Raw genomic sequence first — 15,985 nt, forward strand, 5'->3', positions numbered from 1 at the left:
GCAAATTCGGTGCTAAAGGCTCATGACTGGGGGATAAACAGGGTGGTCGTGGCGAAATGCCTCCCCAGAAAGGCCGAGGCTAGGTGCTGTATCCTCCGTGAGCTGTGCCATGAGGGAGTGCACGGCAGTGGAATTGCTCCTTCCAGCACCGCCCACCCGGGCTCGTTAGATGCATGGCACCGTGTGCGATGACGTGTGTGTTTGAATTGGATATACATTAGGCTACACACACACGGTTTAACAGACTTTTCCCACTGACGTTTCTTTCCCATGCCAAGTCTGGGCCAGTCTGCCAAACTGCAGAGGCCGGGATTCTGGGGCCAACAAGTTCCCTCTCCTTAAAGGGCCCTCCACCAGCCAGTGCGGAGGAGAACGTGGACGAGGGAGAAACGCCGTTGTCACGCCTACGGCAGCAAAGCAGGTCTCGCCGTGGGCAGGGCAGCTCCGGGGACACTAATTACAGCAGGAAGCACACCCATCAGCACACGGCGAGTGGCTGCAGAGGATGGCCCAAGTGCTTGGGCCACTACTACTCATGTGGGAGGCCCGGATGGAGTTCTGGGCTCCCAGCTGCAGGCTGGCCCAACCCTGGCTGTTGTGGGCACTGGGGGAGTGAACCAGATATTCAAACACTGAGCTAGGCGTTGTCATGGAGGGAGTTGCAGATGTAATTAAAGATTCCAAATCACGTGACCTGAACGTGGGGGCGGGAGGCAACCTCATTACCTGTTACACCTGAGCTTGGAGGACACCCGGGACAGCAGAGACTGCACGCTCAACAAGACGGAGGCACCCCCAGTTTGCAGCTGGCCAGGAAGCACGAGCCGAGTCCCAGGGCGGCCAGCCGCTGATTTCTGCCCGCAGCCTGCAAGCCCACTCCTCCCGGGGCGCCCTGCGAAGGCCTCAGCCGCTCCCACCCGCATTTCAGCTGCGTGAGGTCTGAGCAGGGAGCTCGGCGGGCTGGCCTGTTGACCCCTTTTAAGTCGCTACATTTGAAGTTGTTTGTTACACAGCACAGAGCCCTGGCTGTCACACTTACCCAATATGCTGCTGTGTCCTCCAGGGGCTCTCCAGGCAACAAGGACGCTGTCCAGGGCCACACTGGGCTCCCGAGGGGAGGCAGACACAGCACTCCTCGCTACAGGAGCCAGGTGATAGGTGAGGAGAGGGCCGGCCGTGGAATGACAGCTGCTGGCTAAGTCCTGGCCTCCCAGGCCCTTCGTGGTCTTCCCAAGGGTAACATTCTACGGCCGTGAGCAGCGCCATGGACGACATTACCTGATGCCCTGGCCAAGGCCGGGTGCAGGTTTTGCGGCTGCAAAGTCACTCTTTCTATCTCTGCCTTTCTAGTCCGGCGGGGAGGGTTTTCCCTCCGCCCTCCAGCGCCCCCACCTGGAGGCCTCCATCCACGCGTGGCAGTCCCGAACCCTCCCTCGGGCATCTCTAGCCCAGGGAGCTGGGTCTCTGCGGCTGCCCTAGCTGGGTGGTTGCAGGAACCTCCTGAGGACTTCCTAAGAGCTTAGATTTTCCGGAGCTCACCCACGTGGATGCCAAAACGCTGTTGGTGAGGCTGGGTCACCTTGAGTCCTACTTGGGGGATGCCCAGGCTCAGCCATACCCCGGCAGTCGTCGCTGGTGAGCCGTGTGCCGGCTGCAGCAGGAAGGCCCCAGGTCAGGCCTGACTCTGATGCACTCCCTAAAACAGGCGGCGCCTGCTGGATGATAGCCTCCGGTCGACCTTTCCCAAATTCACCGAACCTGGGTTAGGTGCTGAGACCCTTGGACCTGCTCCTCCCCTCCCCTGGTTGGCGGCGAGGAAGGGGAGTTTAGGAGTCTGTTTCTCAGGGCTGCTTACATCTTTCTTGCCCGTATCACATGTCCGGCCCTCAGATCAGGGACAGAAGCAGAGTGCAGCCCCTGGGTTGCTGCCCGTGATGTGGGGAGCCGATGCCTCGCTTCACGAGCCCCACAGGTGGAAGGAGTCTGGCTCCGAGTGGACTGTACCAGAGCCTCCCCCTGACATGTAGATGACCTGTCGCAGTGGGTTTTGCATGTTCGTCCGAAGGGGCCCAAGGGCAGACGAGGCAGGCAGAAAGCCCCTCCCCCAACAAGATGTCCGCACCCCAGTCCTAGAAGCTGTTTCCTTACCTAGCGAGAGGACCTTGGTGGGTGTGATGACGTTAAGGGCTGAGAGAGGGGGAGAGTAGCCGGGCTTACCCAGGTGAGCTCCATCTAACCGTGAGTTCTTCAAAGCAGATGGGGGAGGGGCCGGCACCGTGGTATAGGGGATAAAGCGGCCACCTGTGATGCTGGCATCCCATCTGACTGCTGGTTTAAGTCCTGTTCCCATCCTGCTAATGCACCTGGGGAAGCTGCAGAAGACAGCCCATGTCCTTGGGCCCCTGCACCCTTGTGGGAGACCCAGGGGAAGCCCCTGCTTTCAGTATGGTCCAGCCCTGGCATTTCTAGCCATCTGAGGCGTGAACCAGCAGATGGAGGATTTCTCTTTCTCTCTGTGTATCTCCTCCCTCTGTAACTCTGCCCTTCAAATAAAGAAATAAGTCTTTAAATTTTTTTTAACAAAGCACAGAGCGTGCTGGGCTTGAAAACATTTTATTTTAGGGCCCTCTGCAGGCTGCCTGGATTCCAGTGAGCAGCTTTGTGCACACCTTATTGAACCTCTCTGACCTCAGATTATCCTCAGAGACCAGAAATAAGGCTCAGAGAGATGAACTTGCCCAAGGTTATTCAGTTTAAAAACAAAACAGACCGAGGTTCACGATCAGGTACAGGGGCTGGTGCTGTGGTGGAGCAGGGACACTGGCAACCTGGATGGGCACAGGTTCAAATCCCGGCTGCTCCACTTCCAATCCAGCTCCCTGCTAATGTGCTTGGGAAAGCAGCAGAAGATGGCCAAGTGCTTGAGCTCCTGTATCCACATGGGAAACCCAGAGGAGACTCTTGGCTCCTGGCTTTGGCACGTCCCAGCACCAGCTGCTGCGGCCATTTGGGGAGTGAACCAGGAGATGGAAGACTTCTCCCTCTCTCTCTGTAACTGACTTTCAAGTAAATAAAATAGATCTTAGAAAAAAAAATCTGGTTGCCAAATCCAGCATTATCTGCTCCCTCCAGCAGCAGCCTGGCCACAATAGGCAAAGCTCCCAGGTGGAGAGAGTAGGAAACTTCGCACGGCCCCTTGGCTTGATTCTGCGGCTTTTCATTCTGGTCCCTCGCTGGCTGGCTTCCTGTTTCTGACCAGCTGCACAGGCAGCCAAGCTGCCTGGAGCAGAGAGACCAGCAGGGGGTGCCAGCACCCACGCGAAAAGCCCATCAGCTTCCAGAGGAGTGAACGTCCCGTCACCAAAGCAGAGTGTCCCTAACAACACGGGGCACCTACTGGGTCATGACCTGTCTCTGGCCTGCTGGCCGGATGCCCTTGGACAAAGGACTTCATCCCCATGGTTGCAGTTTTGACAGCTGTACAGAGGTGGGGGCAAGGTGGTGAGGAGCCACATCTCCCAGGGTCACTGTCACAATCAAAGGAAGTACCATGGGGGAAGGCGTCTCGCACGGTCCCTGGCACATAACTTTTAGTTGAATTTGCAACTTGTTTTTTTTAAGAAAAAGATTAATTTAATTAAAAGGGAGAGAAAGCGAGGGAGGGAGGGAAAGACAGAGATCTTGTATCCATTGGTTCACTCCCCAAATGCCTGCTATAGCTAAGGCTAGGCCGGGCCTAATCCAAAAGCCAGGAACTCCGCCCAGGTCTCCCACATGGGTGGCTGCAATGCCAGCATGTGGGCCACCAGCTGCCGCCTCCCAGGTGCACCCACCAGGAAGCTGGATTGCAAGCAGAGTTGGGACTCGATCCCAGGCACTCTGGTGTAGGACATGGGTGTCCCAAGCAGTGCTTTAACCCACTGTGTCACGATGCTGGCCCTGAATGTGACACTGAGAGGTTCTCATGGGCCTAGCATTTTAGGTTCTGCCTAACTCACATAAGTCCTTTTGTGGAATCAGCTGTATCGTTTCCCCCGACCCCTTTATATTCAAGTCTTCCTTCTGTGCTTCAGAGTAGGGGACCCAAGACTCCAGCCGGCACCATTGGGCTCATCAGGTCCATTAAGACAGCACAGGATGGAGGCCACCGCGTGGGACGCCAACATCCCCCATCAGAGCACTGGTTCCAGTCCCAGCTGTTCTGCCTCTGATCCAGCTGCCTGCTGATGCATCTGGGAACACAGCACGAGATGGCTCAGCACTTGAGCCCCTGCCACCCCTGTGGGAGATCAGATGGAGTTCTGGGTTCCAGGCATCGGCCTGGCCCAGCCCCGGCTGTTTGTGGCCATTTGGGTAGTGACCCAGCACACGGAAGAGTTCTCTGTCACTCTGCCTTTCAAATCATCTCTAAAAAAAAGTCCCACAATGCTTGATCCGAAAGGTTGTCTAGGCCTGGCCTGTGGAGGGACTCCTTTCATTAGAAAACTGCAGTGGGTCAAGTGCAGACTCAAGAACACCACACCCTTGCCTGTGCATTTCCTCTGTCTTACCAACTGCCCACCTGTGTGGTGCTGGGCAGGCTCAGAGAGAAGTAACAGAGGGCCGGCATTGTGGTGCCGTGGGTTAAGCCTCTGTGGCACTAGAATCCCATATGGGCACTAGTTCGAGTCTCGGCTGCTTCATTTCTGATCCAGCTCCCTGCTAATGCGCCTGGGAAAGCAGCAGAGGATGCCTCAAGTACTTGGGCCCCTGCCACTCACTTGGGAGACCTGGAAGAAGCTCCTGGCTCCTGGCTTCAGCCTGGCCCAGTCCCAGCCACTGTAGCCATTTGGGGAGTGAACTAGCAGATGGAAGCTTTCTTTCTCTCTCTTCTCCCTCTGTAACTCTTTCAAATAAATGAATAAATACATCTTTTTAAAAAAACCCACAGAACTAAAAAAAATCCATGAATAAGATAGAAAAGAGATGAGTATGAGGATCATAGCTCTGGAAGCCCCCCCGCCAGGCAGAGCCCCCGCCGCTCTCAGAACAACTCCTGTAACTAGAGACCTGCGCTCGGGACGGGGGTCTACCAGCCGCCACCCACTGCACGGGCTGACTTCCAAGCCCGGGGTCGGAGGGGAAGCGACAGCCCCAGGACTGGACCCCACTGTGGCAACCTTGCTGTCTCTCTTGTCCTGAGCAGGCAGGGCCAAGGGGGCAGTGTTCTTTCGCACAAGATACTTGCTAAATGTAGGTCACCAGGGATGAACAGGCACTTCCCTTTCATTCTTGCCAACAGGCACCGTTTGGATGTGGCCTGAGGTTTGGCCAAGAGAGTCCTACCCATTTGGTGATCCTCAGATGGCACAGTTGTGGCCCTTGTAACGTGTAGGCGACTCCACACGCAGTGGCTTCCACTTCCCATTTCTATTTAACCAGCTCATCCAGAAGCAGCTCAGATCAGACAGTCAGTTCTCTCTTGTGGTCATTCCTGAAGCACAGGGACTTTGCTGTAATATTGAAGCTTTACAAGAACATGCAACAGAAAGAAGCAATCTACAGCCAGCTCAATGAGGGTTTCGTTTTTTCTTTTTTGGGTAATGTAAAGCAGTTCCAAGAAAAGTGACATCACAGGCTAGGTTGCTGATCTTCAGTTCTTAGAAAAGAGCTCATTTCAGAAGGGAAGCCGCACGCCGGAGTGCACAGGCCTGCCGTTGTCTGGTGGGCGGTGCTGGCTGCTCGGCGCTGGGTTGGCACCAGCGAGCTAAAACCTCTGATGCCTTTTCATTCGGTGATGTCAAGGAGGAAGCACGAACCGCAACAGTGAGAGTTGTTAACATGCAGAGGAACCACACAGCTGGCTCCTGCTTCCAGCCTGGAGGGAAATTCAGCCGCTTCGGGGACTGCTGGAAAAAAACACCTGGCTCCCTCCTTCCCCACGGCCATGCTCCCGAGACCGCTTACTGCCCAGGCATCAAGGTCAGCCCCAGCACGCCCTTCTAGCCGGGCATCAAGTACCAGAAGCTGGGCGAGCACACACTGGGCAGGACATGGTGCCGCGGTTCTCGGCAGCTGGCGGCAGTTTTCTAGCAGAAAAACAGGCTTAGGGTAAGGAGTGGAACAGCAGCAGGACAGAGCAGACCAAGATCTTAGGGGATCTACCACACTCCCGGTTCAAGGACTACTACTGGAACCCCCTGATACTTTTATGACAAAGTTAAACCAAAAAACATTATTTGAGGGGCCAGCGCTGTGGTGTCGTGGGTTAAACTGCGGCCTGCAGTGCTGGCATCCCATGTGGGCGCCGGTTTGTGTCCCGGCTGCTCCACTTCTGATCCAGCTCCCTGCTAATGTACCTGGGAAAGCAGTGGAGGATGGCCCAAATGCGTGAGCCCCTGTACCCACTTGGGAGACCTGGAACAAGCTCCTAGCTTCTGGCTCCGGACCAGCCCAGCTCTGGCCGTTGCAGCCATTTGGGGAGTGAACCAATGGTTGGAACATCTCTCTCTCTGTCTCTCCCTTTCAAATAAATAAATAAATAAATAAATCTTTAAAACACATTATTTGAGAATCAGAGACAGAGAAAGCCAGTTTCCATCTTGCAAGGGTGGGGGTTGGATGGGTCCCAAATCTGAGAACACAACCCATGTCTCCCACGTGGGTGGCAGGAACCATTATTTGAGCCATCAGCACTGCCTCCCAGGGAGTTGGAGTCAGGAGCAGCAGCCAGGCATCAAATCCTGGCACTCCCACGGCAGACACGGGCGTCCTAACTGCATGGAATGTGGTGTTGTCCATGGGACCCTGGAACAGGAGAGGACATGAGGGAGAAACTAAAAAATCTGACTGCAGTGCAGGCTTGGATTAACAACTAACCTCAGCAGAGGCCCACGAATTGTAATAAATGCCCTTACTTGTGTAAGAGGGTAATGACGGGGAAGTTGGGTACTCGTGTATGGGAACACTTTATACTGTTGTTGCATTTCCCATAGGTCTAAAACTTTCAGAATAAAGTGTATGCACACATCCACAAGGGTACTTCAGAAAGTTCATGGAAAATGGAATTAAGAGTTTATTTTGGTACAAAAAAATTTTTTTTAAATCCATGCACTTTTTTTCTTAATCCACATTTCCATGAACTTTGTGGAAGACCTCTTGTAGGCAGAGATGTCAAATTTTTTTGGTCCCAACATAAATTTATCTTCTAATTCCATCTTCCCATCAACTTTCTGAAGTATCCTTTTTTTTTTTTTTTTTTTTTTTTTTTTTTTTTTTGTGACAGGCAGAGTGGATAGTGAGAGAGACAGGGAGAAAGGTCTTCCTTTTGCCGTTGGTTCACCCTCCAATGGCCGCTGCGGCTGGCGCACCGCGTTGATCCAAAGGTAGGAGCCAGGTGTTTCTCCTGGTCTCCCATGGGGTGCAGGGCCCAAGCACCTGGGCCATCCTCCACTGTACTCCCGGGCCACAGCAGAGAGCTGGCCTGGAAGAGGGGCAACCGGGACAGAATCCGGCGCCCCGACAGGGACTAGAACCTGGTGTGCCGGCGCTGCAGGCGGAGGATTAGCCTAGTGAGCTGCGGCGCCGGCCCAAGTATCCTTGTATTTCAAAGGATGCAAGGGAGAACTTGCTGCTCCTCCCAGCAACAACAATTTAGCACCTGCTGTCTGCCTGGCACCGTAATGAGCGACTTACACAGCACCTTCACTGACTCCTCACATCCACCTGTACCGTGAGCTGTGCAGGCTGTGCATCTCAGATAAGGAAACTGAAGAACGGAGAGGTCGGGACCACGCTCATAGTCACACAGGAAGTTGAACAACAAGGGGGGGCGTTGTAGACAGGTGAAGCTGCCACTCGGGAACCCTGCATCCCATACTGGAGCGCCTGGTTCAAGTCCGGGCTACCTTCTAGCCAAGTTCCTGATGATGAATGTCCTGAGCAACAGCAGGTGATGGCTCAAGAGCTTGAGGTCCTACCACCCCCATGGGACGCCTGGGGGCAGTTCTGAGCTGGCTTCAGCCTGGCTCAGCTCTGACTACTGCAGGCATCCGGGGAGTGAACCAGCAGGTGGAAGATCTTTCTGTCATTCTGCCTTTCAAATAAAAGAACTTTTTTTTTTTTTAATAAATGAAATTTAGCAACAAATTAAGGGTCCACTCAGGTCTACAGGCCTGCAAAGCTCCCATTAAAGCTCAGCTATTGGGCCAGTGCTGTGGCACAGCAGGTTAAAGCCCTGGCCTGCAGTGCCAGCATCCCAGAGGGGTGCTGGTTTGAGTCCTGGCTGCTCCACTTCCAATTCAGCTCCCTGATAATGCATCTGGGAAAGCAGCGGAGGACGGCCCAATTCCTTGGGCCCATGCACCCATGTAGGAGACCCGGAAGAAGCTCCTAGCTCCTGGCTTCGGATCGGCTCAGCTCTGGCCATTGCGGCCATGTGGGGAGTGACCAGTGGATAGAAGACTTCTCTCTCTCCGTTTCTACCTCTCTTTGTAACTCTCCCTTTCAAATAAATATAAAATAAAAGCTCAGCAATATTGGGGTGGGCATTTGGCACAGTGCTTTAGACACCATTTTAGATGTCTACGTCCCACAAGGGAGCGCCTGGCTTCAAGTTCTGGCTCTGCTTGATTCTAGCTTCCTGCTAATGTGCACCCTAGGAGACAACAGCTGATAGCCCACGTACTTGGGACCCTGCCACCCATGTGGGAGGCCTGAATTGAGCTTCAGGATTGTAGCTTTGACCTGCTCCAGCCCTGGCTGTTGTGGGCACTTGAAGAGTAAACTAATGAGTGGAAGATCCGTCTCTGCCTATGTCTGTGTCTCGTCTCTGTCTGTGTTTTTGGAAAAAAAAAAAAAAAAGAGAGAGAGAGAGAAAACCAAAACGTGACCAATATTGCCTGAAAAATCTCATGTTGCCAACAAAACAGGCTTCAAATGTCAGTGAACCCAGACAAGTAATAAAAACAATGTAAAAACACGACACAAGCAAGGCACCAACACCACCAAATGCTGGTCGGGGTGTGGGGCAACCTTCATCGCTGGTGGGCATGTGAAACGTTCCCAATACAGCCGGCGGCTCCTCCCAGGCCAAGCAGAGGTCTAGCTGTGACCCAGCGATTGCACTCCCAGCCGTTACCCCGGTGAGTACAGAATCTGTACGCAAAGGTTTGCAGCGGCTCCGCTCATAGTCATGCAAGACTGCAATCAAACAAGATGGCCTTTGGTGGGTGAGCTGGCTGAACAAATCCACACATCAGGGGCATCCCTCAGCAAAAAAAAATAAATAAAAATAAAAAAAATATACGAATGGCAAAGACAGAGTAAACATAAATGCACACTAGGTCAAAATTTGAAAAACTCCAAACTCTATGACCCAACTGCAGGATATTCTGGGAAACACAAAATTGTAAAGACAGTTAAAAAAAAAAACCAGGGCCGGCATTACCGTGCAGTGGGTTACACTGCTGCCTGCAACGCTGGCAGCCCCATAGCTGAGTGTCGGTTGAATCCTGGCTGCTCTGCTTCCAATTCAGGTCCCTGCTAATGAGCCTGGAAAGTCAGCAGAGGATGACCCAAGTGCTTGGGCCCCTGCCAGCTATGGGGGAGACCTGGATGGAGTTCTAGGCTCCCAGCTTTGGCCTGGCCCAGCCCTAGCTGCTGTGGCCGTTTTGGGGGTGTGAATCAGTGGATGGATGATCTCTTTCTCTGTTTCCCTCTCTAACTCTGCTTTTCGAATAAACAAATAGCAAATCTTTTTATAATCAGTGGTTGCCAAGGGTTGGGGGTGGGAGGAAGGATGAGCAGATGAGGAGTCTGGAAGATTTTTAGGACTATCAAACTACTCTGTAGGACACGGTCAGGGTGGGGACAGGGCCTTCTGTGTTTGTTAAAACCCACAGGATGAACAACACACAGAACTCCACTGTAAGCGATCAGCTTTAGTTAGGAATGCGTCAGTGTAACACTCAGTGTCATCAAGGTAGCACTCAATGTCATCGAATGTCTACCAGTTGTGACCAGTGTACCGCACTACCAAGCTGTCAGCGACCACGGAGACCAGCAGGGTGGGCCGTGAGTGTGGGACATACAGGAACTCTGCACTTCCTGCTCGAGTTCTCTGTAGACCTAAAACTGCTCTAAAAAAAGAAAGTCTACTTTTAAAACAATACAGCATATAAAAATTTTATTAGTGGCGGAATATTAAAAATCAGTTCAAGCTCTACAGCAGCATTGGAACATAATCTGAGTCCCTCGATATTTACAATCTAAAGAAAAGCCAGGCACGGGTCACGGGCAGAGGGCAGAACCCCAACGTCCGCTGCTGCTCCCTTCCGGGGTCTCTCCAAGAATTACAAGGTGCAAGTCTGGCTTGGACCAAAAGGCATTCTCAGTCTTGATCTTTTCCCTAAATTTCAAAAACGGCTCAACAGCTCCGAGGGACGGAAGAAGGCATCGCTGATCTTGAATGTCTGGTGGCGTCCGGGGCAGAGAGACAGCTGCAGCTTCCGGGGGCTCTCGGGCCTGCTGCTGGGAACGCCACTGGACTCAGGAACCGGATGGATGCAGAAGCTGCTGAGGGAGCGGACAAAGAGCCACGCTGTCTCTCGTGCCTTCACGGAGTCTGTTCCTTCCTGTGACCACGCGTCAATCATCAAGGGTGACAACTGAGATCCCAGCCCGGCATTGTAAAACAGCGGGGCCTTAGGCATGGAGAAAGTATCACTGCTACTGCAACTTGGAAAATGCAACATTAGGTTTCTGTGTCTTAGAGAGAGAGAGAGAGAGAGAGATGAACACAAACTGAAACCCCAAAGCAAAAAAGCCAGCATCTGCTCTTCATCAGCAGGCACAGTCCAGGAGAGAGGCGGCAGTGGAGCTGCAGTCACGGTGAATCCTGCGTGGGGATTCGGTCACAGCGTGCAGTCTCCAAGACACACCCGAGCGCCACTTCCTGGAGGGAGTCCGCACCCAGAGCACTTGAGACAGGTGTTTTTCTAAAAGACTGATTTATATATTTGAAACTCAGGGCTATCCATGTGCTGGTACACCCCCCAGATGGCTGTAATGGCTAAGGCTGGACCAGGCTGAAGCCAGGAGCTCCTTCTAGGTCTCCCATGTGAGTGGCAGGGGCCCAAACACGTGGGCCATCTTCCGCTGCCTTTTCCAAGTCACGAACAGGAGCTGGAGCCGAGCGGAGAGCCAGCATCCGTATGGAAGGCCGGCGCTGCAGGCGGTGGCTTTCCCTGCGCCGCCCCAACGCCGGCCCCCGAGCTGGGTGTCAGCGACCGCTGCAGCGCCGTCTAAGGAATGCTCCTATGCAAATCTTCCACTTCTAGTTCCCACATGCTTTCATGGAGGGCGTTATCCGAGAGATCTGTCATCTTCACAGCCTGGAGGCACGGCTCAGGGCTGCAGGCCTGAACCACTCCCATCACCATCACATACTTCCCTGGAGAAAGGAGAAAAGCCCAGCGTGATGTTCATATTCACATCCGCAGAGGGGAACTGGAGACAGCACGCACGCACACAAGGGAAACCAAAACACCGGGCGGTCTGTGACCAGATGCAGCCTGGGGGACCTCGGCGAGTTTGAGGGGAAATGGAATGGAGAGCTGGGTTTATTTTCGGGCAAAAGTTTTGAAAGCCACGTAGTGTTTTATTTTTCTTGGAAGGCTTTATTTATTTATTTGAGAGGCAATGAGAGGAAAAGACAAAGAGAGAGCTTCCATCCATTGGTTCATTCCCCAAAAGGCTAAATGGCCAGGGCTGGGTCAGGCCGAAGCCAGGATCCCAGAAGAGGCCGGCTGTGACATGGTGCCAACCCCTAGGTGTTTTTTAATAATATACATTTCTACAGACTTTTGGAAGATCCTGTGTATGGATGGATTTTAAAATTTTCTGCACCAAAATAAACTTGCCTCTTAATTCTGCCTTCCACGAACTTCCTGAAGTGCCCTTGCGTGTGTGTTAGCAATAAATTCAATATTTAACCTGGGAGAGGACACCTCTATCTTCCTTAGTTTCTGGTCTGAATACGTTCAACAAGAGTGCCACACGCCGTGCACTCAGGTCCAGGGAGTGGGAGGGACTCACACTGCAGCCCGAGTTATAGACACGTGGCTCCAGGGCAGCGCACGTGACGGATTCTCTTTCTACAAAGCCACCCCCACCCCAACACAGCCACAAAGCAAATCCAGTTTTCCCTGGATGCTGCCCAGAAAGCTGGGCAGGCGGCAGTACCCCCGCCCCATTCCACTGTTCCAATTGCCACCTCCTGACCACCGCTGGGCACATACAAGCAGATCGACAACAGGGCAGGCTGCCACCCGGGTGATCTAACACACTAACCGCGACTCTCCCATTCCCTGGGGAAGGGACTCTCCTTGAAAGCGAAACTTGGCCAGGCCTAACCACATCACGCAGGAAGGGCAGGCACCCTGCCAGCCCCGTAGGGGACCTGCTTCCAACAGCTGGGGCTGAGCCCGCACACGTGAGCCCAGGGCTCCGACAGCAGGGGCGCAGGCGAGCTGCTCCTGGACTCTGGTCCAACACCCCACAGACGGCACTTCAGCAGCTCCAGGTCCTATTGGGGGGCCTCACGGTCAGAGCTCGTTCCCTCTGCTGGCCCCTCTGGGACAGAGAAGCCCAGGAAAGCCTCACTGGGAAGGCACACACAAGAGACCGGGGAGCTCCGAGCCAGGGAAGCAGACACAGGAGGGTCCTAGGCACTCTGCCTGCATGCCCGCCCCGCACACAGAGCTCGCTCCCCTCTCGCGCCCCCTCCCTCCTGCCACTCCTCCATCCTCTCGCATCCCCTTCCGTGGCCGTGGCTCCAGTCCCAGGCCTTGCAGTGTCTGCCCCATCCCACCACGCGGTGACTGCAGGCCTCGTTCTCGGGCACAGCTCCTGCCTCGGCAGCTTCCGGTCCTTAGTTTCTCAGCTCCCCTTGCAGACTGGAGCAACTGGGAGGCAGGCCAGGCCCTGCGTCTCCAGCACCCGCTGTTTAGAGAAACTGCCGGATCTTCCAGGGAAGGAAGCAGCGGAAAGACAGCACCAAAGCCGTGAGCACAGCGCCAGGCCGCGGCCAAGCGGGCAGTCCCTCCCACAGCCAGGACTGGACCCTGCTACCTTCCACCCCTGTCCCACCTGCTGCCCCAGGGTCCCCCAAGTAATGGGCTCTGCCACCTCCGAGCCTTTGTGCACAGAGCGGGACGACTCCTGCCGCTGCCACAGACACAGGGTGACCCAGTGTCGCTGCTGCAGTGAGAAGCCCATCGGCCGGGACCTCTCAGTCCCTACAGAGATACCTCCAACGCCATCTTCAGGGCGGTCTCCTCCAGGAACCAGCCCTGACCCCTCGAGCCTGGGGGGCTCCGGCTGTCTGTCCTTGGGGCCGCCCTCTCTCCACACGCTAAACCCTGCACAGACGGACAGCTCAACAAGAACCAAAGCCACCACCCGGTGCCCTGCAGCTCCAGAGGGTGGGGGTCGCGGAGCCTGCAGCCCACACGGCAGCTGAGTGAGGGCATTCCTGTGGGGCGAGAGCCCTTCTAAGCTGTCCGCAAGCATCCGCGCTGCCATTCTCTCCATGCTACAAGCCAGACGCAGTGAGCGCGCCTCAGCCCCTGGCACTCACGCCCACCACGGCACCTGGTGTGGCAGTGGCCTGGCCCCTGCCACAGGCAATCGGCCATTTTGTGGTAGCCGGAGTGGCGGGTGGACCGGGGGGCTGCAGGCCCGGGCCGAGGCGGGAGGGCACAGGAGCACAGGGAACAGCAGGTCACCGCTGGGAGCCGGGCGTGGCCACTGGTTACCCGGGGAATCCTCGCGACAGGAGGCAGGAACCATGGCCCCCCAGACAAGAGCAAAGGGCCCCAGACGGCTCATCTGGGAAAGGGTGGAAGCAGGAATTCATCCTAAGTCCGTCAGGCCACAGCATCTCCTGAGACTCCAAGGCCGAGCAGGCAGGGCCCTGAGAGCCCCCCGGGGCCCTCGGAAGTCTCCTCGGACCACCCACCCCGTCCTGGGTCTGTCCTCCGGCCAAGCTTATCCACCCTGGCCTCGGCTACCGTTCCGTGTGCCTCACATGGGGCCTGCCACTCAAGACCACAGGGTCTGGGGGCGGGTGTTGTGGCGAAGCTGCCCGTGAGATGCCCGCGCGCCCTATCGGAGGGCGTGGGATCCAGTCCTGACTGCTTCCAAGCCGGCTGCAGAGCACCCTGGGAAAAGATGACGGCTTGAGTGCTTGGGCCCCTGCCACCCGTGTGGGAGACCGAGATGCGTCCCTGGCTTCTGGCTTTGGCCTGGCCGGGCCTCAGCTAGCTATCGTGGGCATCTGGGGAGTGAAGCAGTAAAGATACTTTCACAAACTTCAAAATCAATGCTCTCCAACCACTAACACACTTGAGAATAAACAACTGGTTCCTGCAGCCCCCATGTGTCCAGAGGCTCTGGGCCAGAGACCGAGCCCCCCCTCCCCCTCCCGGCCGAGTTCAGCATCTGGACCAGGGGTCCTCCAGTGTGGCCACAGGCAGCTGCTGCAACCTGGTCGGAAATGCAAATTGTCGGCCCCACAAGGATCCTGGGACTCGGAAACCCTGGGGCGGGCGCAGGCATCTGAGCTTTGCACCAGGCTCGGGGTGGGTGGCTGCGGCGGCAGGTGGTGGCAGCGGCACCGGGTCAGTGACCCGCAGCCTCCGGGGAACTCCGGGAGCTCCCCGCGTTCCCGCGGTCAGGGTGGGCTTCCCCAGCAAGAAGACCCCTCCCAGGACAGTGCGATTGAGAAGCCGGTCCCGCCCCCTGCGGTGGCCGACTGGGAGGAGGACCCGGGACCCGGCTGCGGGCGGTGCTTATCTTCAGACAAGCCTGGGAGACACCAGGCAGGGCCCCGCCAGGAAGGAAGGCCACCAAGGCCGCGGCACGGCCACCGCCCCGCCCTCGCGACGGCAAGTGGTGCCAGAGCCGGGTCTGAAGCTGCCCCCGCCACCTGCCAGGCCGCGAGGAGGGCGGGGGCGCAGACGGGGCCCCGGCGTTACCTGGGACGAGGCAGGGCCGCCCGCGCGGCACCCGCTCCAGGCCGCGCACCCAGAAGGAGCCACTCGGGTCCCGCAGCTGCGCCTCGCCGCCGCTCGCCGACATCACCGTGCCCTGCATCCACACGGCTGCCAGCTCCAGCGGCCCGCGGCCCGCGGCCGCCCGCGACAGCCGCCACGCGCCCGGGCCGCCCGCCGCGTCGCGCCGCAGCTGCTCGGCCAGCACTTTGACGGGCGGCGACCGTGGCAGCCGCACTGCGGCCGAGCCGCCGCCGGAGAACGAGCTCCCAGCCGCAGCCATTCCGCAACGCCTCCGCTTTCCCGCCAACTTTGATAGGCAACGAGGCCCGGCCCACGCCACCAATCAGGAACGCGCTGGCGGAACCGGCCAATGCCGGCGTCGGGAGGCGGGGCCCCAGGGCGGGGCAGCCTACGCAGGCGGCCAGGAGTGCGCATGCGTACATGGAGGAACTAAACGCCCCCAAGCTGGGGAGGAACGAACGCGATTAATTCAATGAGTATAATTAAGTGAAATTAAGAATTTCCTTTCAACGCATCGCCTAACCGGCCCGGAGAATGCGATTCTTCGCCTTCTCCTCGCCCTGCCTGGCGGGACTCCGAGAGGGGAAGGGACGCGAGGGTCTGCGGGGGGAACGCACGAGGATTCCGTGGGCGAGCCGGCGCCGAGCGGGAAGCCGCGGCAGGCGGGGAGCGCGGGTCGCACCGGCTCGCAGCTCGGGCCGCGCGGCGGGGACGCGAGGGGTCGGGGGACGGAGCCTGTGTGGCCCACAGCGCACACGGGGGTGCGGCGCAGGCTGGGGACGGAGCCGCAGAGCGCCCGCCTGCCTGGGGCCGGTGGAGAAGAGGCGGCGGTCGATTCCGAGGGCCCTGTGGAGCCTCTCCGCGGGCACAGTGCCTGCTTTTCTTTTCTTGTCAAGATTTAGATTTATGTGTTTATTTGAAAGTCAGAG

The 15,985-nt window shown here is 56.5% G+C and overlaps 1 protein-coding gene across 1 annotated transcript in view; it reads right to left on the bottom strand.

Annotated features, from left to right (window-relative positions):
- The window catches only part of RMI2 (RecQ mediated genome instability 2), a 29,465-nt gene extending 14,119 nt beyond the window's left edge, over window positions 1-15,346 (bottom strand). The window contains exons 1-2 of the mRNA XM_002711750.5: window positions 15,018-15,346; window positions 1,040-11,431 (exon numbers count right to left, since the gene is read on the bottom strand). Coding sequence (XP_002711796.2) covers window positions 11,283-11,431; window positions 15,018-15,315 — 447 coding nt within the window. The 5' untranslated portion in view covers window positions 15,316-15,346 and the 3' untranslated portion in view covers window positions 1,040-11,282. The remainder of the gene's footprint in view (window positions 1-1,039; window positions 11,432-15,017) is intronic.
- Between the last annotated feature and the right edge of the window lie 639 nt (window positions 15,347-15,985).

The sequence above is a fragment of the Oryctolagus cuniculus genome, chromosome 19 (genome assembly GCF_964237555.1).
Source record: "Oryctolagus cuniculus chromosome 19, mOryCun1.1, whole genome shotgun sequence".
Lineage (NCBI taxonomy): Eukaryota > Metazoa > Chordata > Mammalia > Lagomorpha > Leporidae > Oryctolagus > Oryctolagus cuniculus.